We start from the raw sequence: 21,185 nt of genomic DNA, 5'->3' as shown, positions 1-21,185 counted from the left end.
CATGTACTCCAAGAGAACCGCTTTGGATTTTTTCCGTTCTCTGAGCAATAATCAGCTGTGGAAGGCCTGTGAATCTCTAAAATCAACCAAGGAATAAAAATAGGACGTGTAAAGTAAAGTCAAATACTTGAATTCCTGCCATGATAGTCAAATTCTTGAATGTTTTGGCGATTTAAAATATTTTTTTAAAAAAAATTAAATTAAATTAATTTTTTTTTATTTTAAATTAATTTTTTTTTGTATTTTTAAGTTATTTTGATATACTGATATTAAAAATAATTTTTAAAAGATAAAAAAATTTTATTTTGATGTATTTTCAGGTGAAAAACACTTTAAAAAGCAACCGTTACTACACTCTCAAACAAAATAATTTTTGTTTTTATCCAATTAAAAAAATAAAATTTAGCTAGCAAAATAGCTTTTAATTCTTATACTTGATATTATATATACTTACATTTTAAACATTAATTTTATAAAGCTAGAATAATATTCTTTTTATTTTTTTAATAAAAAATATATTCCATAATAGTTTTAATTAAATATATATTTTTTAAAATTGTAATTAAAAATATTTTTAAAAATATATTTTTTGAAACTACAATCATAAAAGTCATCACAACACCAAATACATATTAAAGGGGTGTTTAAAAATGTGATATTAATTGATTTTTAAAGTATTTTTTTGCTTGTAAATGCATTAAAAAAATATTAATTTTAAAAAATAATTTTTTTCAAAAACAGTTTTGAAATGTAAAAAAAAAAAGCCCTAAGTTTGATGGAGTGCTAGTAATTTCTTTATTTTTTTTCTTACTGTTTTTTTAAAAGAAATTTTTTTAAAATTGATGTGTTTTTATTTATAACTTACAGTGAAATAATATGAATTTATTGGATTTTTCATAATTAAATTTAAAAATATTCTTAAAAAATTTTATGATCCATAAAAGCACAGAAATTTAAAATTACTCAAAATCAATCAAATTTAAATATGATACATGCATGGAAATTTTAAATGCATATATTTGCACATACCATTATCAATTTTTCTTTTTGGAATATGATTAAGTATTAAGGTTGGTAATAGGTATTTATGGGTATAGTTTTTAATATATTATATTCCAATATTTCATTCATTGATTTTTAGATATGCATATAAATGTTAATTGTCCTAATATTATTTACTATTTAATATAAAATAAAATAGCAGTACATTAATTTTGATATTATTTGTACCTTATTTTTTATTCATCAAATTAAATATAAATATCTAAACATTTTCCTATTTGTTGCCCATACCTAGGAGTTAGTATGCTATTGTGGTCGCCCAGACACCAAACCATTCTTCCATCTTCCCCGTCTCTACTTCTTCACTGCAACACAAACATTTTCATCTTCACCAACCTCATCAGATTTCCTTTCCTTCTCATCATCAACCGGTCACCGGAAAAAGAAAATGAATTGGATCTTCAAAACTTGTCTCAGCCTTGCTCGAAGCCTCTCTAAACCCTCCCACCACCCTCTCCTCCACCTCCGCCTCCTCTTCCTCTTTGTCCCCACCTAAACACCTCCACCACCCCAGAAACCAAAACACCCCACAATCCTTAATCCCCTAAAAAATCCCATAAAAAAAACACAAACCTTAATTTCCTCGAAGAACCAAGCTTTCTTGAAAAAAAGAAATCCTTCTCGAAAACTAGAAATTTTTTGCTCAAACTACGTTCTTCATCGGAAGAATCTAAACCCTTGCTTGCTTACAGCGTCGGAAAGAGAACTCATTTCTTAAAAATCAATGTCAACTCGGTCTACACCTATACTTTCTGTCTTAACAGAAGATTTACTCATTCGGGTCAATGAGAAACTCGTTCAAGAATCAGATCGCAAGACATGGAGGCTCGTTTGCAAAGAATTACATCGAGTTGACTCGCTCACACGCAAAACTCTACGTGTCCTTCATGTTGAGTTCTTATTAACTCTCCTCAAGAACTACACCAACCTCCACACTCTAGACCTCTCAGTCTGTCCACGTATCGACGACTGGACTATATCGTCGTTACTACATCATGTTGATCACTCGATATGGGCTAGGAATTTGAAGTGTTTGAACTTGAGTAGGGCTAATGGGCTGAAGTTTGCGGGGTTGGAGATGTTGGTGGGTGCTTGTAAGGGTTTGGAGAGTGTTGATGTGTCGTATTGTTGTGGGTTTGGTGATAGGGAGGCGGCAGCGATATCGGGTTGTGGAGGGTTGAGGGAGTTGAGGATGGATAAGTGTTTAGGAGTCAGTGATGTTGGGTTGGCTAAGATTGTTGTTGGGTGTGGAAGATTGGAGAGGTTGAGTTTGAAGTGGTGTATGGAGATTAGTGATCTTGGTGTTGAGCTTTTGTGTAAGAAGTGCTTGGAGTTGAAGTTTCTTGATGTTTCTTATCTCAAGGTTTGTTTGCGGTTTACCACGTTGATTTTGTATTTGTGTTTGATCTTGTTCATCTTGCGAAGTCACTTGGAGATTTAAGATCATAGTTTGTTTCATGAGAAAATGTAGATGCAGGATAATGTGGGTTTATAAGTTGGGGGAAAACAGGGAAAATGGAGAGAAACGTGATTTGTTTTTTTGAATTACTAACATTTTCCTTTTTGTTAGGCAAAAAATTGGATGGGATATATGTTGAGCGAATTTGGGAAAAATTTTCCCCTTGTTGTGTATTTTGCAATGAACTGGATTAAGTTAGTGTTAATGCATGTAATGAAACTTGATGGGTTGGCTTCAGGTGACGAGTGAATCGCTGCGTTCTATTGCTTCTTTGCCAAAGCTGGAGGATTTGGCTATGGTGGGATGCCCTTTTGTAAATGATGTTGGATTGCAATTTCTTGAAAATGGATGCCCTTTACTGCAGGTATCATACTTACAATGTGATGGGGTAAAATTGAAAATTGAAATTTTCAATTTCTTGAAAATTGAAGTAATCAATTCTTAATGTTCCGAGATTTTCATTTTCTTTTGGCTGCAGAAAATTGATGTTGCAAGGTGTGATTGTGTCAGTTCATATGGGTTAAGTTCATTGATCGGAGGACATAGTGGTCTTCTGCATATTGATGCAGGTCACTGCTTTTCAGTAAGTCAATGCTAACAATCTGTTGGATTTTTGGAAGTGATTATCTTTTCAGGTAAAATAAACTAAATTTAATCTGTCTTGCCGGCAGGAAGTTTCTCCAAGCTTTGTCAAGTGCACACAGAAATTGAAGAATCTGAACACTATCATAATTGATGGGGTTCGAGGTTCCGACACTATTTTCCAGACAATCAGCAGTAACTGCAAGTCTTTAATTGAAATTGGGTTGAGCAAATGCGAAGGGGTCACTAATATGGGAATTATTCAGCTGGTGTCTGGCTGTGTCAATCTGAAGATCATCAATTTAACATGTTGCCGTTCTATAGCCGATGCTGCAATATCTGCTATAGCAAAATCATGTAGGAACCTTCTGTGCCTGAAGTTAGAGTCTTGCAATATGATCACTGAGAAGAGTCTCGAACAGCTTGGATTACATTGCTTGCTACTTGAAGTGCTTGATCTCACCGACTGTTGTGGCATAAATGACAGAGGTAAGCTTTCAGGATATGAAGTCCATCATGTGAAGCTATTAGCATGTAGTTGATTTGATGACTTTGTTATTTGTAATTTGCAGGGCTTGAACGCCTTTCTAGATGTTCCAGGCTTTTGTGTTTGAAATTAGGACTTTGCACAAACATATCAGACAAAGGACTCTTTTATATTGCTTCTAATTGTTCAGAGCTTCATGAACTTGATCTATACCGGTAATTTAAGCCAAATAATTGTTGTGATTTTCCTCCCTAGTAGAAATGTGAGTTGTGATTTTCCTACCTATTAGATAGTAGAGTTGACTGTATTATTTGTTTTTTGGACACAGCTGTAAGAATATTGGAGATGGTGGTTTAGCAGCTTTATCAAGTGGCTGCAAGAAGTTAAGGAAGCTGAACTTGTCATACTGCATTGAGGTCACTGACAAAGGGATGAAGTCTCTTGGTTATTTGGAGGAATTATCTGACTTGGAGTTGAGGGGGCTTGATAAAATCACAAGTGTAGGTTTGACAGCATTGGTTACCAGGTGTAAGAGGCTGACCTATTTAGACATGAAACATTGCGAGAAAATTGATGATTCAGGGTTTCAGGTACTTGCCTATTACTCACGGAACTTGCGACAGGTATTGAATCGTGACTTCAACCTGGAACTGCTATTTCTATTAAAGTATCTATGCTTTTGTATGCAAATTAGAAAAGAAAAAAAATGCTAGAAGCAGTTTATATATCTCACGCAGGAGGTCACAAGACATATAAATGACATTTTGGGTTTTACTTTTTGGGGGGTTGGGGGAATCAGGATAATGCAATGAATAAAAATGAATGCATAGCCATTTTTTTATGGAAACACTAGGTATTTGAACGAAACTGAATAGAGCTGTCATATTCTAAATATCTACATCGCCTGATTTCTTTTCTGTTTCAAGTGGTACAAGTTAGTTTATTTTGGGTGTTAAGGTAGGGAATTCCATGCAAACACAATGAAATGTTTTGATGGTGGCAGTTAAATTTGAGCTACTGTGCTATCACGGACATGACATTATGCATGCTGATGGGAAACTTGACTCGCCTGCAAGATGTGGATTTGGTGCACCTCACAAATGTCACTGTGGAGGGGTTTGAGCTCGTGCTTAGAGCCTGCTGTGTCAGAATCAAGAAGATCAAGTTAGTTGCTGCTCTAAGTTTCTTGCTTTCCTCTGAAGTACAAGGGATTTTGCATGCCAGGGGTTGCAAAATTAGATGGGATTAGAGAAGTTTTAAGAAAGCACTAGAAAGTGATCCACTTGGCTCTATTCTTCCCTTAGGGAGGGTGTTTCATCATAAGCTTTTGGGTTCATAAGATTTCATGAGGAGTATTTTTCATGCTAATCGCTTTGTATAAGACTACAAGTAATAAGTTGAACTTGATTGGTGAGATCAACAACATTGCAATAAGAATCATTTGAGAATGAAGACTTTTTAACTCTTTGGTGTGCTTTGATTGAAAGCTCAGTTCTGGTGTCTTGACACAAGTCCTTGCTCATGAAGTCATGAGGTGATTGTCTTTCATTTATATGTTGAATGCAGTATTCAAATAGTTTGATTGGCTGAGGATGCCATGTTTCCTCCTGGGCTTAACATGTTTTGGGTGCTTCCTAATCCCTATATGTGTTGGGCTACATATATGCAAGCCACAATCTGTTCAAATACTACCAAGTCAGTGGGATCCTATCTGGGCTCGTGCACACTGCAAATTTTGCAGAGTGCAACAGACAGTATAGGATTCCACAGGTACAGAGAAGCGGTAGGCTTACCTAACAAGGGAAAAATAGTGAAAGAATATCGAACACCGTGCCCTCAGAAGTAAGCATAACTTGAACTTTGTCCAAGGAAAAAGGCAGGCAAGAAGGTATACTTTGCAACTCAAAAGGTTAAGCCCTTCCTTTGAAAGCAGACAATCCACATTCCCTAAAACGTTTTTCTTTAAAAAGGGCAACCAAACAACTCCTTTCCCCTTCCTATCTTTGCCCAAATCATGGCCTTGGCTAATTTTCTTTTTATTTTATTTTTCCTACCTTCTCTTGAAGCTTTATCCAATGTAACCTCATCAGAAGAACAAACATTAAATGCACAAGCTTTGACTATGCAAGCTTGTAGCGATGTTGAAAACCAGAGCTCATGCCTATCAAATTTTCAAGCTGAGCTCAAAAAGAGTGGTCCTACTGCACATTCTATTCTCCATGCTGCCCTCAGGGCAACGCTCGATGAAGCGATGCGAGCCATTGATATGATCACCAAGTTCAATGCGTTGTCTGTCAGTTATCGTGAACAAGTTGCGATCGAGGATTGCAAAGAGCTTCTTGATTTCTCAGTATCTGAGCTAGCATGGTCCTTAAAGGAGATGAACAATATCCGAGCAGGCATAAAGAATGTTCACTACGAGGGAAACTTGAAAGCTTGGCTTAGTGCTGCACTAAGCAACCCAGATACGTGCCTTGAAGGATTTGAAGGCACAGATGGACATCTCGAGAACTTTATCAGAGGAAGCCTGAAACAAGTCACGCAGCTAATTGGCAACGTCTTAGCTTTGTATACTCAGTTGCATAGCTTACCTTTTAAACCTCCACGAAACCATAATGGTACTACTACAAATTCAGGTTCAGATAAGTTCCCAGAGTGGATGACAGAAGGTGATAAAGAGCTTCTGAAAGGCAGTTCTCTTGGTATGCACATAGATGCAATTGTAGCTGGAGATGGCACCGGTCACTACCGTACCATCACAGAGGCCATTAATGAAGCTCCAAGCTATAGTAATAGAAGGTATATCATATATGTGAAGAAGGGCGTTTATAAAGAAAACATTGACATGAAGAGGAAGAAATCCAATATCATGTTCGTCGGGGACGGTATTGGACAGACTGTGGTCACAGGCAATCGCAATTTCATGCAAGGATGGACTTCCTTTAGAACTGCTACTGTGGGTGAGTATCTAAATATTTGTGCATGCTGTTCATTACTCGTTTTTGGCTTACATCTACATGTTGATGTTTGTTCTACAATGACGTTTTTTTTTTGCTTGTAGCTGTTTCTGGGAAGGGATTCATAGCAAGAGACATGACATTTCGCAACACGGCTGGACCACTAAACCATCAAGCTGTGGCTCTTCGAGTTGATTCGGATCAATCCGCTTTCTACCGGTGCAGCATGGAAGGCTATCAAGACACCCTCTATGCTCACTCTCTCCGCCAATTTTACCGCGAATGTGAGATTTATGGCACCATAGATTACATTTTTGGCAATGGTGCTGCTGTGTTTCAAAATTGCAAGATATACACTAGAGTGCCACTACCATTACAAAAGGTTACAATCACTGCTCAAGGCAGGAAAAACCCTCATCAAAGCACCGGATTTTCGATTCAAGATAGCTATATTTTTGCCTCACAACCGACATACTTAGGGCGACCATGGAAGCAATATTCCAGGACAGTTTTCATGAATACATACATGAGCGCTCTGGTCCAACCTAGAGGGTGGCTTGAGTGGTATGGAAACTTTGCATTAGGCACATTGTGGTATGGTGAATATAGGAACCATGGCCCTGGAGCATTACTATCTGGCCGGGTTAAATGGCCTGGCTACCACATCATTCAGGATGTTGCCACAGCTAAATTTTTTACTGCCGCACAGTTCATCGACGGCTTGTCATGGTTGCCATCGACCGGTGTCAAGTTCACAGCAGGCTTGAGCAATTAACCCACCTTATATATTATACAGTTATATACAATTACTTTTGAAGCTTTCTGTTCGAATTTTTCTTCAACACTACTTAATTTGTATGAAATTGAAGTTTAAAGGCCAATCTCGGCCCATCTATCTAGTGGGGATCCAATTGATCCAAATATGTGTATGTTTGGCTATAATCAAGGAAAATAACTAGTTAGTATTAATTACTTTTTAATTTTAGTAGGTTTTTGGTTAATATTTATTTCAGGATAAAAAGAACAAACACCGATTATGAATTTTGCTTCTTAAAATTTGTGATTTGTAATTTTGGATCTCTGGATCAATTCCATGATTTATCAATTTAAAATCTGATCTAAACATTATTTTTTAAAAAAATTAATCTAGTTAAATTTAAGTGATTTGAAAAATCAATTCATGAATTAATAAAACCCAAATAAAATCTAATTATATCAATTCTATGAATTTTTTTTAAAAAAACATAATTATATCAACTTTATGAACTGTTTTAAAAAAAACATTATATTCAGTTCGCATCTTGATTTCATCGGCCTGCACGCAATATTGGACTGGATTTTATAACTATATCAATCCTGTACCATTGTATTTTATATATGAAGACTGAAACCCATGACCTAAACATTAATAAGCACATGTATTTACACCACTCCCTCCACTACATGATTCAACGGCAACAGTGGTAGTAGCGGTGGTGGCAGGAGGAGGAGGAGGAGGAGTGTCTAGGTGATGAACACCTGAGGCAAAATTAAGCTTGATATTCATGGAACTCAAGTCAAGTAAGATTGTTGGATGGAGGTGTTTACATGGACACCACTACCTCAAAATAATTGATTAAGAAGTTGTCCTTGTACTATGAATCTTAGTTTTCTCTTCGTGGGGCTACATAATATCTTTGGGGGTGGCATTTTATTTTAAATACCGACTTAGATTTCGGAAGAAATTATTGAAATTCGATCCATTTTTTAACCAAAAAACTTAATTAAAAAGACTTTCAATTATAAGTTATACATAATTTATATTCTAATTAAGGTGTCATAACTATGGCCAAAACCAATAAAATATAAATGTAACTTTAACTAGTTATATTAAAAAGTCTTGGGATCAAGGGCTAGTAGGTGGCCTAGTAATTAGAATTTGGGATCAAGAAGTTTATTTTCCCTGTGATTTAAAGTTCGAGTTATGTAGTTGCTAATATGATAGTCACTGGAGGCTTACATGGTCATTAACTTTAAAGTTTGTAGGATTAATTGAGGTGTATGCAAGTTAGTATAAATATTCATGTTAATAATAATAATAAAAAAAAAATCTTAAAGAATTTAAGATTAAACATATTTGTGTTTGAAATGATTTTTTTTATTAAAATCTTTAGATATTGTTTAAAGACAATACAAACAAATAATATACAGAAAATGTTTTAATGTACTTTACATTTTTTTATTCTAAAATTATTAAAAAAACAAATTTATTTTATATTTTTATCTTTATTGGCTGAGGGGCCTACAAGAACTTTTTGTTTTTGCTAACCTCTCCTTGAATAATTTATAGTTTTGGCCATAAAACTAGTAAAATCTAAATTTTAACCCTCCTAGAAAAAAATTGATAATTTCCCATCTAATTAAATTTCCTAACCCTGCCCCATTTGTCCCCTTTGTCCTCCTGAAACACTACTTAAATGCAATCTTGTAACAACGGATTTGTGATCTCTAAAAAAACAACAGAAGTATTTTTAAGTTAGCTTTAATTATGTATCAAAACTAAATAGTTTTCCAATAAGATCTTTAATTTGTTTATACATTCACAAGAATTTATTTTCTTAGGATTTAATTTATGGATGACAAGCTTCATCTGTCCTTGTAGATTGTCATCTCTGGAGCTTGATTGAAAGGTTGAAGACAGTTAATTACCATACTCATCAAACTAAACTCTTGTTATAATTGGATCATGTATCTCCCAAAAACACCGAGAGAGAGAGAGAGAGAGAGATACAAAATTACTTCCTCCACTACAGTTGTGGTGGCACAAGCATGAAGATGAACGCGTTTTTGACAGGTAATAATGCAAGATTACAAACAATTCAATGATGTGTATAAAGCTCCATTTCAACATTTCCATTCACAAAATCTTGTGTCAGCCATGGCTTCCAAGCTAATCACCTTATGCACAACCTCTCTCCTTCTCCTGCTCTTGTGTTCACCCTCTCTTGCAAATTACTCGTTTTCATCCATCTTTAATACACCAGAAACCATTTGTGACAACACACGTTTCCCCCATTTCTGCAAATCTTCTTTACCACATAATAAGCCTGGAACCATACATGACTATGCCAAGTTTTCATTTCAACAATCTTTGTCCCATGCTCAAAGTTTTCTTTGGCTTGTTCAACATTACTCAAGGCTTCCCTCAACACTGTACAAATCCACCATTCTTGCCCTTGAAGATTGCCTGTTGTTAGCTCAAGAAAACATAGACTACTTATCATATGTAATGGAAACTTTAAAGTCTAGTGCTGATGATGCCCTTCAAGGCTACCAAGCTGAAGATTTACAAACCTTGCTTAGTGCAACTTTGACCAACCAGGAAACCTGCTTGGATGGGCTTCAATAAAGATCATCATCCTCAAGCATCAAGAATGCCCTATTAGTCCCTATCTCGAACGGAACCATGCACTATAGTGTTGCTCTTGCACTTTTTACTCGTGTTTGGGCTCATAGCACAATGAAAGGTAGATATTTAACCGAAAGAAAGCATGTGTTTTCTGACTTGGAAGATGGTGCAAGCAAAGGCTTGCCATTGATAATGTCAAGCAAGGATAAACAGATCTTCGAGTCGGTAAGTGGAAGAAGAGTCCTTAAAGCATCAAACCTTACTGGTGTCTTGGTGAGCAAAGTGGTGGTTGTGGATCCATATGGATCCGGGAAATTTCGAACCATTACCGAAGCTGTAGCTGCTGCACCGAATAACACCGTTGCTAGCAATGGATATTATGTGATTTATGTGGTTGCCGGGGTCTATAATGAGTACGTTTCCATACCGAAGAACAAGAAATACCTGATGATGATCGGATCAGGTATTAACCAGACTGTGATTACTGGCAACCGAAGTGTAGATGATGGATGGACAACATTTAATTCAGCAACATTTGGTAAGCTTAACATTTAACTAAGACTTGATTGATCAGGAAATCTTATCCAACGTTATGAGAGTGACAATTTATCTTTGCAGCTGTACTTGGTCAAGGATTTGTTGCAGTGAACATAACGTTTCGGAACACGGCAGGAGCAATCAAGCACCAAGCTGTGGCAGTAAGAAGTGGAGCAGATATGTCCACATTTTACAAATGCAGCTTTGAAGGTTACCAAGACACCTTATACACTCATTCACTTAGACAATTCTACAGAGATTGCGACATCTATGGCACGATCGATTACATCTTCGGTAATGCTGCAGTTGTTCTTCAGAATTGCAATATCTATTCGCGATTACCCTTGGACAGCCAGTTCAATACTCTGACTGCTCAAGGTCGGACTGATCCTAACCAAAACACAGGCACTTCAATACAAAATTGTACCATCAAGGCGGCTAAGGACTTGGCATCAAGTAATAGTTCAACAAAAACATACCTAGGCAGGCCATGGAAGGAATATTCAACAACTGTTATCATGTAGTCTTTCATCGATAGCCTAATCGATCCGGCCGGTTGGTCCGCATGGTCAGGAGATTTTGCACTTAGCACACTTTATTATGCAGAATTCAATAACACTGGTCCAGGATCAAATACTACTAACAGGGTTCAATGGCCTGGTTATCATGTGATTAGTGGGACCGAGGCGGCTAATTTCACCGTGTCCAACTTCATAGCAGGAGGTTTCTGGTTGCCAGGAACAGGAGTGCCTTACGTTGGTGGTTTACAGTGAATGTCATGATCATGATGATTTGCATGCTCTTTGTTCTTCCATTTTCATTAATTTGTTTGAATACCATAATTTTGTGGGCTAATTTTGGTACCCATTGTAATTTTTTTAAAGTTGTGTGACAGAATATTTATATAAACACATTTAACCACACATTAATTGTTAGTATGATTTAGAAGACATTACATGAATTCGATTCACCACTTGTGGTTGGTTCATAATTTAAATGGGGTCCCAGTGGGCAAAATGGTGGCTGTGGATCCATATGTAACAGGGGATTTTACGAGCATTAGCGAAGCTGTAAATGCGGCACCAAATAACTCTGTTGCTAATGATGGATATGTTGTGATTTATGCTGTGAATGTCTCTATGACACGAGTATGTTTCTTGAGGTTTAACTTCTAACAAATGCATTTATGAATTACATCGACATTGTGTCAAACGAGTTTTTCTATATAAACTAGGTCGGTTTAGCTACTATATAAACAATTAATGTTTTTTTTTTTTTTTCTCCCGATCAGTTTTAAGAATGATTGAATTTCAGAATATACAGTTTAAGGCTAGATAAACACTAGTTTCCATCGTTCTACCTACCGCATTTCCATCCCTAATAACAAGAATATTTGATGATGATTAGAGAAGATATTACAGGACGGAGGTAACCGGCAACTGGAGTGTAGCTGACGGGCGGGCTACATTTGATCCATCAAAATTCAGTACGCAGAAACTTGCAGCAATATGGATCATGCGACATGTTTATTATATATTGAGTCTAGTAGCCTTAATTTTATTGACAGAGTAAATGATCAGATCATAAGGTAAGGCATATGACCCCTAGCTTATTCACAGGGCCAACCAAATCTTGTGCTGTGCACCATGATTCATGTCCTCCGAGAAGAAGCTTCAGTATATTGTAGCCATTATTGAAGCCATTCTTGCATTGCATTTGCAGACTGTGACCTATACAGGAAGGTTGATTTCATACTTGGTCTCCAAATTTGCCGTATTTATCAGCAATTACCAGTGGACAAAATGTTCAATGCAATAACTTATCAAGGTAGAACAGATCAATGCATAATTGTTGCCATTGAAGCAGCTAACGACTTCCCTCAAGTAAGGGTACTACAAAAAAAACGCCTTGGAAGGAATACTCAAGAAGTGTTAACATGCAGTCTTCGTCGATAAGCTAATCAAACTGACTGGTTGGGCAGCATGATCTGGAGATTTTGCTCTAAGCACACTTTAATTATACAGAATTCAAATGACATTGTTCTGATGAAAAAAAAAATTTCTTTACGAAATATTTTGCGAACAAAAATTGTTGACCATTAATTAGTCTCTTAATGCAGTGAATAAACCTCCTCACACAGAAATAAAAACACATAAAACAGGTTCCGCATCAGAACAGCAATATATTTATTTCTGCAAGTCGCTATTGAGTTGCCATCTGCTATACAGCAATGCTAAGATATGACCTCAGAAACAACAGATAAGCTCAATGTGTGCATCTAATTCTAAAAATAAACAGACCAACTTTTTCTTAAAATTTGGATGGTGTATACTACACGTACGGTAGAATACGAGTATTTATCCATTATTAGAAGAGCTACATGTAAGTGGTCAATCACCTAAAATTAAGATGAAACACCAATAAAATTGTCCCTCAAAACTTCAAGCTGTAGAGCTCCATTTTTAGGAAACAATGACAATGATCTAGCTTGTCTTACGTTGTCCCTTTTTCCTCTGTACCTCAAATTTTGGAAAACTATCTTTCTTTCAATCTCTTATAAATATTCCTCTTCCTTGAATCACTTCAACTTAAGTAGTTCAGGCTTCAAAATCAAGGGGAAGGCCAACCGAGCTTTGCCCCACTGCAGCTAAAAGAAAACAAAAGCAAGGGAAAGATAGTGAGATCATTTTCTTCAGCTTTCTTGGCATTGAAGTTATTGATCCATAGTTTTATTTTCTTAAGATAAAAATGTCTTATGGGGATGATTCAAACAGAAAGAGGAGAATAGCCGTTATCGGCATCTCTTCTTTCCTCTTGGTAGCTATGGTTGTAGCTGTCTCCGTTGGCGTCGGTCTTGGCAATGACGGCAATGAGGACCTCAATGACAGCAGTCACAAAAGCACTAATCAAGTATCTGCCTCCATGAAAGCCGTCAAGGCCATTTGCCAGCCCACAGATTACAGGAAAACATGTGAAGAAAACCTCCAAAAAGCTGCTGGAAACACCACAGATCCTAGAGAATTGATCAAGATGGCATTCAAGATTGCAGAGAAGCACGTTAATGAGGCTTCCAAGAAATCAAAGGTTTTGGAGGAACTCTCAAAGGACCCAAGAACCCGTGGGGCCCTTCAGAGCTGCAGAGAGCTTATGACCATGTCGGTTGATGAGCTCAAGCAATCTCTTAACAAAGTAACAGATTTTGATATTACCGAGATAGAAAAATTGATGGCAGATGTTAAGACTTGGCTTAGTGCTTCCATCACATATCAAGAAACTTGCTTGGACGGATTCCAAAACACAACCACTAATGCTGGAAAGGAAATGAAGAAGGGATTGAAGCTTTCCATGGAGCTTAGCGCCAATCTCCTTGCCATCGTTTCCGGGATCTCTTCCGCAATCCCTTCATTGGAAAGTTTGGGCCAGCGCCGCCTTCTCCAAGATGATTTACCTGTTCTTGGACATGGTGATCAAATATTCCCCACCTGGACTGACTTTGGAAAGCGCAGACTTCTGGCAGCGCCTGCTTCGAAGATTAAGGCTGACATTGTTGTGGCTAAGGATGGAAGTGGAGATTTCTCAACTATCAGAGACGCATTGCATCATGTTCCCATTAAGAGCAGCAAGACCTTTGTGTTATACATCAAGGCAGGAATTTATCAGGAGTACATTGATTTCAATAAGAGCATGACTAATTTGATGGTGATTGGAGATGGCAGGGAGACTACTCGCATCGTCGGAAACAAGAACTTCGTCGATGGAATCAACACCTATCACACCGCAACAGTCGGTACGTAAGCCTGAATTATATTTCAAAATTCTGTACATTATTCCCAAATTTAACACATTCAACAACAATGTATTGGAATTTTACAAATTGCCTGATTGCTTGCAGTTGTCCTCGGAGATAACTTTGTGGCCAAGAATATTGGTTTCGAGAACAATGCTGGTGCCATCAAACATCAAGCTGTGGCATTGAGAGTTTCGGCTGATTATGCTCTCTTCTACAACTGCTCAATGGACGGACACCAGGACACAATGTACACACACGCCAAGCGTCAATTCTACCGCGACTGCAGCATCTCCGGCACCATCGACTTCGTCTTTGGTGACGCTTCTGCAGTCTTCCAAAACTGCAAATTCTTGATCCGCAAGCCATTGGAAAACCAACAGTGCATTGTGACAGCTCAAGGCAGGAAAATGAGGAGGCAACCATCAGCTATTATCATCCAAAACAGCACAATCACAGCCCATCCTGACCTATTCCCTGAAAGGAAACTATTCAAGTCATATCTCGGCCGTCCATGGAAGGAATTCTCAAGAACAATCATCATGGAATCCTTCATTGACGATGTCATCCAGCCCGAAGGATGGCTACCTTGGCTCGGAACTTTCGGACTCAAGACTTGTTGGTACACAGAATTCAACAACAATGGTCCTGGTTCTAGCAAGGCAGCTCGTGTGAAGTGGAATGGTATCAAGACCATCGATCGTCAACACGCCTTGGATTTCACACCAGGAAGGTTCTTCAAGGGCGGTGCCTGGATCAAGACTACCGGAATCCCCTACACACCTTTCTTGGCCAGAAAATGAGCTCGGAGAAGGGATTGATTTGACAGTGTTTTTCCTTTTCTTCCTCTTCTAAATTTTCGTGATCTATTTGCATGTAATGCCAATTATTGTTCCCCTGATTAGACCTCAACCGAAGTCTACAATGATTATTTATTAACTTAAATCATTAATTAGATTACTTAATTACTTGTCTCCCTCTCCGTTCTTTCTTTCAAATATTGAAAACGAAAGAAATATTTTTTCACAATCTCCTGTTCACAATTTTTTTTTTTTGCAGATATACATTGATTTGCTTATCTTTATCTTGTGCAAGATTAGAGCCATGTATAAGTCAGGCCATGTAATGATAATGGACATAAACAATTATTATTATTATTATTATTAACGTGGGTGTCCGGGTCAATTTGCGAGCACACAATTAATTTCATGAGCTCTGAAATTAATAACCATGTAAGTTTTCCGTGGTCATTATATTAGCAAACATGAAACAATTTTAGATACCTTAGTAGTGGTTGTTTTATTTGAAAATATATTAAGATAAATTTTTATTTTTTAAAATATATTTTTAATATTAATACATCAAAATAATTTTAAAAAATATAAAAAATAATTTTAAAAAATTAAATTTTTACAAAATAAAAAAAACTTTGTATGATTCCTTTGTTTAACTAGGGCACCTGAGTACTTTTCTCAATCTTGGCCCTAATATGATGCCCTCGAGCGAAATTAAAATGGATAAATTCTATAATTTTTTTTTTAAAAAAATCCATATACCATTTTTTTAATGTACTTAATTAAAACAAAATGCATTAGCTAAAACACTAATAAAGTACTGCTAAATTGTCATTTAATTGATTTAATTAAAGGTGACATGAGGAATCATATAAAAATACTAAGTTTAAGAGTATTTGTATGTTTTTTCTTATTAAAATATTAAAAGTAATTAATTTTAAAATGGATTTTCTGTACATTCTTAAAAAAAAAAAGAATATACAAGGAAAAAAACAGTAGATTTCACTTAAATATTTATGATTTTATTTTCCAAGCGTAAAAGTCACATAATTGTTTTTCCTCACAAAATTAATATTGAGTTGATAAATATTACAGATTTTATGACTAAGTCACTCAATGAATCATGCTTCTAAATTTTCCGGTACAAAATATCATATGTTATACTAATATTTTAGTATTGTTACATGATATAATAACTTTAATATTAAAGATATGTTTTAAAAACTAAAAATTATGGCAATTATAGATTCCAATTACTATTTGGCAAGTTTGATATTCCAAGATATGTTATTTTAGAAATTATATATTGTAAAATACAAAATTTGAGCCAAATACTAAAGACAAATAAAATATGGACTTACCTTTTCTTTTTCTTGTGTGATCTTTTTAATTTCATCATAATATTTTTTTTTAAATAAACATTAAAATGAATTTTAAAGGTTAATATTAAAGAGTAATTAAGAAGATATATATATATATATATATATATATATATATATATATATATATATATATATGATAAGGTTATTTTAATCCTTGCAATAAATGATGGAATAGAAACAATAAATTATGGGGTTGGAATGACACTATCCTTGAAGAAAAAACCAATCTTATTTCTAATTTCTAAAGAAACCTGTTTGGGAAAGAAATGATTACACATCAAAGTTATAGTATTCAACTTACACATATTAGGTTTTTTTGGATTTTCCATGAGATATAAAAGAGATAGAATAGTTTGGGTTTGGGAGTTATCATAGTTATAAAAATCAATTTGAATCTTGACCCAGTTTATAGATGAGAAGAATAGATTTTATAAATAAATTTAGGGTTGACAGTTGAGTTTTGATAAAAAAAATTAGATTTTATTAATTTTATTTTTAAAAAGTCAACATGTTAAGAGTTAGGTTTTGACCGGATAAACAGATCAACTCAGGATTTTGATTGGATAAGACAAGTTCTTTTTCCTGTTTTTCCTTCAACTGGAATGTGTCTAAGCCCTCAAGTTGATCGAGTCTGAATTTTACAACTATAATTATAATTATAGATCGGTATTATAGTTAGGGATGAAAACAAAAACAAAAAAAATATGATATATTTTCACCTAATCACCATTCACTTCTCAATTATATCATATAATGAAGTGAAGATTCAATCTATTAGGTTTGCAAATTAAACTTGATTTTAAATTTTTTGGCCTTTAAATTCATTAAAAAGGGATTTACTTATCCTGAAACATAAAAAATTTGTTTTTAAACTTTCATACTCATATTAGATATATTTTGATACATAAAATTTTTTATAGTTTTTAAACTAAGATTTAGAGAAAGTTTTGAATCATAAGTTAACTCAAGTTTATTTGTTATTTATTTTTTTAAAATATTAAAATAATATTATTTTAAATAATATTTTTTTAAATTAAAAAGTTTTTAATTGTGTTATGAATTAATTAAAATTTTTAATTAAATCATAACAGATTAACTTTTCTTATTTATTTTAAAACCTCACCGGGGCAAGCTCCGAGGCGGTCATGCCAGTCAAGTTTAATTATATGGGAAGATCCAACTATGAATTTTGTTTTAAGGATCCATTTGATAATCTTATAATAGTTGGGGACCAAATAAGTTATTTTCCCAAAATATAGAACTAAAATAAACCACTCCTCACAAAGAAACTTTCAAAAACCGACTTCTTTAAAGGCCTTTTCAATCTCCCAAATCTTCATCAAACCCTAATCAATCAGTCAATGGCGGCCTCATCTTCTCTGTCCTCTGATTCCTCCTCCTCTTCCCGCAACCGTCGTCGGCACCGCAATCGTCGGGACAGAGATTCTCTCAAGATCCGAAAAAAGAGTAGCAGCAACCATAAATCCCAGTCCAAACGCCGCCGTAAACACCACCACCGCCACTCATCTTCCTCCGATTCTTACGATTCCTCTTCAGATTCTTACTCCAGGTTCTATAAAACAAACCCACATGTCAAGTTTCTTTCTTTTTTCGATTCTCTGTGTTTTTCCCATCCAGCTTATTTTTTTTTTAATTATCGTGTTAAATTGGGTTTGCTTTGTTCGGATTGGCTTCTCTGTTTAATCATGTAAATTATGATCGTTGTGGGTTTTTGTTGTGATATTTTAGATTCTTGTTGGTGTAATTGCATTTGCTCTGTTGTGTATAATTTCTTGTAAGAACATGACTGGATTTTATTTCGGGGAAGAGTAGAATTTGGAGCTTCGCACATTAATGTCTGCTAAAATTATCCCATGTAGGCCTTTAAAGTATGCTACCTTTTGGTTTAATTAATGTTAATGATGGTGATCAAAGTGTTAGATTTAAGGAATCTGATTGAATAGGAGACTACATTATGAAATGGAACCGTGTGGAATAGTAACGCTCCAATTGTTTTGAACGTGAATTGTGGTGTAATTATTGATGAAGTTTGTTACTTTTTGGTGTAATTTTATGTTTTTCTAACTCAATTTTTGCTGGCTTGGGTTTTTGTTTCTTGCTTTGGAATGTGGTTTGATGTGTCCATTGCTATATCTTTAGTTGGAAATTGCAATGATTTAAAATACTAATTAATATCTTGTGTTTTGTTATTGGTTTAATGAGATAGTTCTGATAGTGAGCACGAGACATCTAGTCGTTCGAAGAAGCACAAAAAGAATGACAGATCGAAGAAGGTGGTTGTTTGATACTGCTATTGTTTTTTGATCTTTTTTATATTCTCTGCTTGTGTGACAGTTTGTGTTAGTTCTTTTTTGTGTTCTAGAACAAAGAAAAGGATCGAAGTAAGAGTCATCACCATAAACGTCAGAAGCAAAAAGTTAAAGAGGTAGGCCTGTAATCTCCCGTTTGTTTTTTAGTTCCATATGGCTGTTCAGTTTTAAAAAAATGTATTGCTTTCCATCTATCTATATCATGGTGATTATACTTTAGAGCATCTAAGAGCTGTAAATGCTGGGCACTTTCTTAATTTTGCACTGTTTTGATTGGTTATCCTATCTAGAAGTGATCACTAGTTAATTCAAAATTGTTGAGAGTAGATGTAAACATGTAATTTCAATGTCTGAGATACTTATATTAAGTTTTTGCCTGTGTTATGGTTGGCTCTTCGAAAATTGGAGCTGGGGCCTGGGACATGATGTCTGGGTGCTTGGTTGGTTTGCCTGGATTTTGTTTCAGCAGCAGGACGAGAGGAATAGCAGCCCTGTACAGCTTTCTAAGGTATATAGCAGTTTAGCGAATTGTGATTTGCTTTCTACCTTTTGCTCTCTTAGTTTTCGTTAACCTTGTTATTATCATGCCCTTGTAACAGTTTCTAGGGCGTGATAAAGAGGATGGTGTGCGTCGTAGCGCTGTTTCTGGTAAAAAGGTGAGTCTTCTCTCCTTTACTTTGCTGTGAACTTTAGAGAGATTGAGAGGTACACTGATATTTAGCATCCTTTATCCAATTTTCCTCTCTAGATTTTATTGAAACTTGAGAAATCAAAGGAGGACAAGGCGGCAGAAAATAAAAGGAACGAATTGTTGAAATTTCTAAATGCCAGTTGTGATTGATGTTTCGGAGTTTGGGGTCAAGTACACAAAGCCACTAAACAAATGGAGGAATTCCCCTAGGAGGGCAGTCTACTACAAGATCGTTGGGGACAAGGTATTCTAATGGAGGTGCATTACAGGTTATCCACCATGGATTTGCTTTTACCATTGAAAGTGTAAAACACTGTTAAATTGATCTCTTGAGCCGGTGTGGCTCTGACAGTGAGGATCCTGATTGTGGGTCTAGTGATGTATCAGGTGTATCAGGTCTGGTATTCCTGTAAACGTTGTTTTCTTTATTTAGATTTAAGATTTTTGATTATCCAAGCTGCAGATAGCGTTCACACATGCATATATATGGGCAATTTATTTCATATGATTTGGCCACCACTAGAGATTTAGGGGGTGTTTGTTTGTCCAGAAAGTGGTTTTCGGAAAATCACTTTCCAAGCTTTCTTGTGTTTGTTTGCCATTAGAAAAGTTGGTCAACGGAAAACACTTTCCAGTTAAAGGAAAATTTGGCTCGATTTTTAGGAAAGTGTTTTTTCTTTATTTTGGACATAAAATACTTTTTAGAAATTGTGAAAAATTTAGAAATATCATATTATTTGCTGATTATATCAAATTTGGTCATCAAATTTTTGATTGTTATGTATATTTTATTTAATTTTATTCTTTAAAATTTAATATAATTTGATTTTTATATAAATTTTGGTCTTTATTTTATGATTGTTGTTTGTTTTTTTTCTTATTATTTTTTTAATTAAAATTTTTTATTTATTAAATTTGATCTTTATTCTTTTGATTGTTACTTATTTTATTTAAAATAATTTATGAAATTATAATTATAATTATTTTAATTTCATAATCTTTTAATTTTTTTATTTTTTAGATTTGATTTCTATTATTTTAATTAATATTTATTTTATTTGAGATAATTTATGAAATTATATTTTTTTTAATTATATTTTTTTTTAATTTTTTAATTTGTAAGATTTATTTTTTATTATTTTAATAAATTTTAAAAAAATAAAATTAATAAGTTATTTTTTAGTTTATTTTATATGAATTAACAAAATACTAGAAAATATTTTTTAATTTATTTTTTATTATATTATCAAATATTGAAAAATAATTTATTTTTTTAGAATTTATATTTTTTTAAAAATTATTTTCTAACAAAAAATAATTTCTAGAAATCCATTTTTTAATACTTCATGTTATATCTTTGCATGTTTATTAAGATAATATTTTTTTAAGCATATGACGTCCTTCATGATATAATAAACTATGGTTGTGATAATTTGTGAGAGTTTTGAGGCATTTCAGTGTCAAATCACTTAGTGTGATATTGATAAGCTAGGAAGCAATTGATTACTATCTCGAGTATCTCGAGACAGAAGAAATTGACACAATTCAAAGATGATATATATCTCAAACTTTCATGACATAAATTTATTCTATTCCAAAACTAACCTGTAGTAAAATAATTTTATGTTTATATCTAAACACATTTTTTTCCTTTTTGTACTTTCTTTTATGTTTTGAGATACTCATAGAGAACTCTTGGATTGTGCTTACGTAGGTGGGAATTATTGAA

At 34.5% G+C, this 21,185-nt stretch overlaps 4 protein-coding genes and 1 pseudogene across 6 annotated transcripts; all 5 read left to right on the top strand.

Annotated features, from left to right (window-relative positions):
• Positions 1–1,299: 1,299 nt before the first annotated feature.
• On the top strand, positions 1,300–5,052 carry LOC133695014 (F-box/LRR-repeat protein 3-like). 2 transcript variants are annotated; one of them, XM_062116745.1, is made up of 7 exons: positions 1,300–2,425; positions 2,760–2,885; positions 3,000–3,104; positions 3,193–3,592; positions 3,676–3,805; positions 3,919–4,180; positions 4,594–5,052. In XM_062116745.1, exons 1-7 carry the CDS (start codon positions 1,787–1,789, stop codon positions 4,837–4,839), a joined length of 1,908 nt encoding a protein of 635 aa, XP_061972729.1. In that variant the 5' UTR covers positions 1,300–1,786; the 3' UTR covers positions 4,840–5,052. The 2 variants fall into 2 exon arrangements, with proteins under 2 accessions (XP_061972729.1, XP_061972728.1); XM_062116744.1 differs by having other exon boundaries at positions 3,919–4,213.
• Positions 5,053–5,185: 133 nt separating this feature from the next.
• Positions 5,186–7,516, top strand: LOC133695015 (putative pectinesterase/pectinesterase inhibitor 22). Its single transcript, XM_062116746.1, has 2 exons — positions 5,186–6,550; positions 6,652–7,516. Exons 1-2 carry the CDS (start codon positions 5,605–5,607, stop codon positions 7,320–7,322), a joined length of 1,617 nt encoding a protein of 538 aa, XP_061972730.1. The 5' UTR covers positions 5,186–5,604; the 3' UTR covers positions 7,323–7,516.
• A 1,948-nt stretch (positions 7,517–9,464) lies between these two features.
• Positions 9,465–11,245, top strand: LOC133693498 (pectinesterase-like; annotated as a pseudogene).
• A 1,975-nt stretch (positions 11,246–13,220) lies between these two features.
• LOC133694537 (probable pectinesterase/pectinesterase inhibitor 21) lies at positions 13,221–15,062 on the top strand. The gene is made up of 2 exons (XM_062116076.1): positions 13,221–14,259; positions 14,365–15,062. Exons 1-2 carry the CDS (start codon positions 13,221–13,223, stop codon positions 15,060–15,062), a joined length of 1,737 nt encoding a protein of 578 aa, XP_061972060.1.
• A 2,658-nt stretch (positions 15,063–17,720) lies between these two features.
• Positions 17,721–19,907, top strand: LOC133695229 (uncharacterized). 2 transcript variants are annotated; one of them, XM_062117123.1, is made up of 6 exons: positions 17,721–18,005; positions 18,663–18,729; positions 18,819–18,881; positions 19,235–19,273; positions 19,365–19,421; positions 19,514–19,907. In XM_062117123.1, the coding sequence occupies exons 1-6, from the start codon at positions 17,797–17,799 to the stop codon at positions 19,604–19,606; spliced, it is 528 nt and encodes a 175-aa protein (XP_061973107.1). In that variant the 5' UTR covers positions 17,721–17,796; the 3' UTR covers positions 19,607–19,907. The 2 variants fall into 2 exon arrangements, with proteins under 2 accessions (XP_061973107.1, XP_061973106.1); XM_062117122.1 differs by having other exon boundaries at positions 19,232–19,273.
• Positions 19,908–21,185: the final 1,278 nt, after the last annotated feature.

Source organism: Populus nigra, chromosome 5 (assembly GCF_951802175.1).
Source record: "Populus nigra chromosome 5, ddPopNigr1.1, whole genome shotgun sequence".
NCBI lineage: Eukaryota > Viridiplantae > Streptophyta > Magnoliopsida > Malpighiales > Salicaceae > Populus > Populus nigra.
This window is presented reverse-complemented; position numbering and strand designations above follow the sequence as displayed.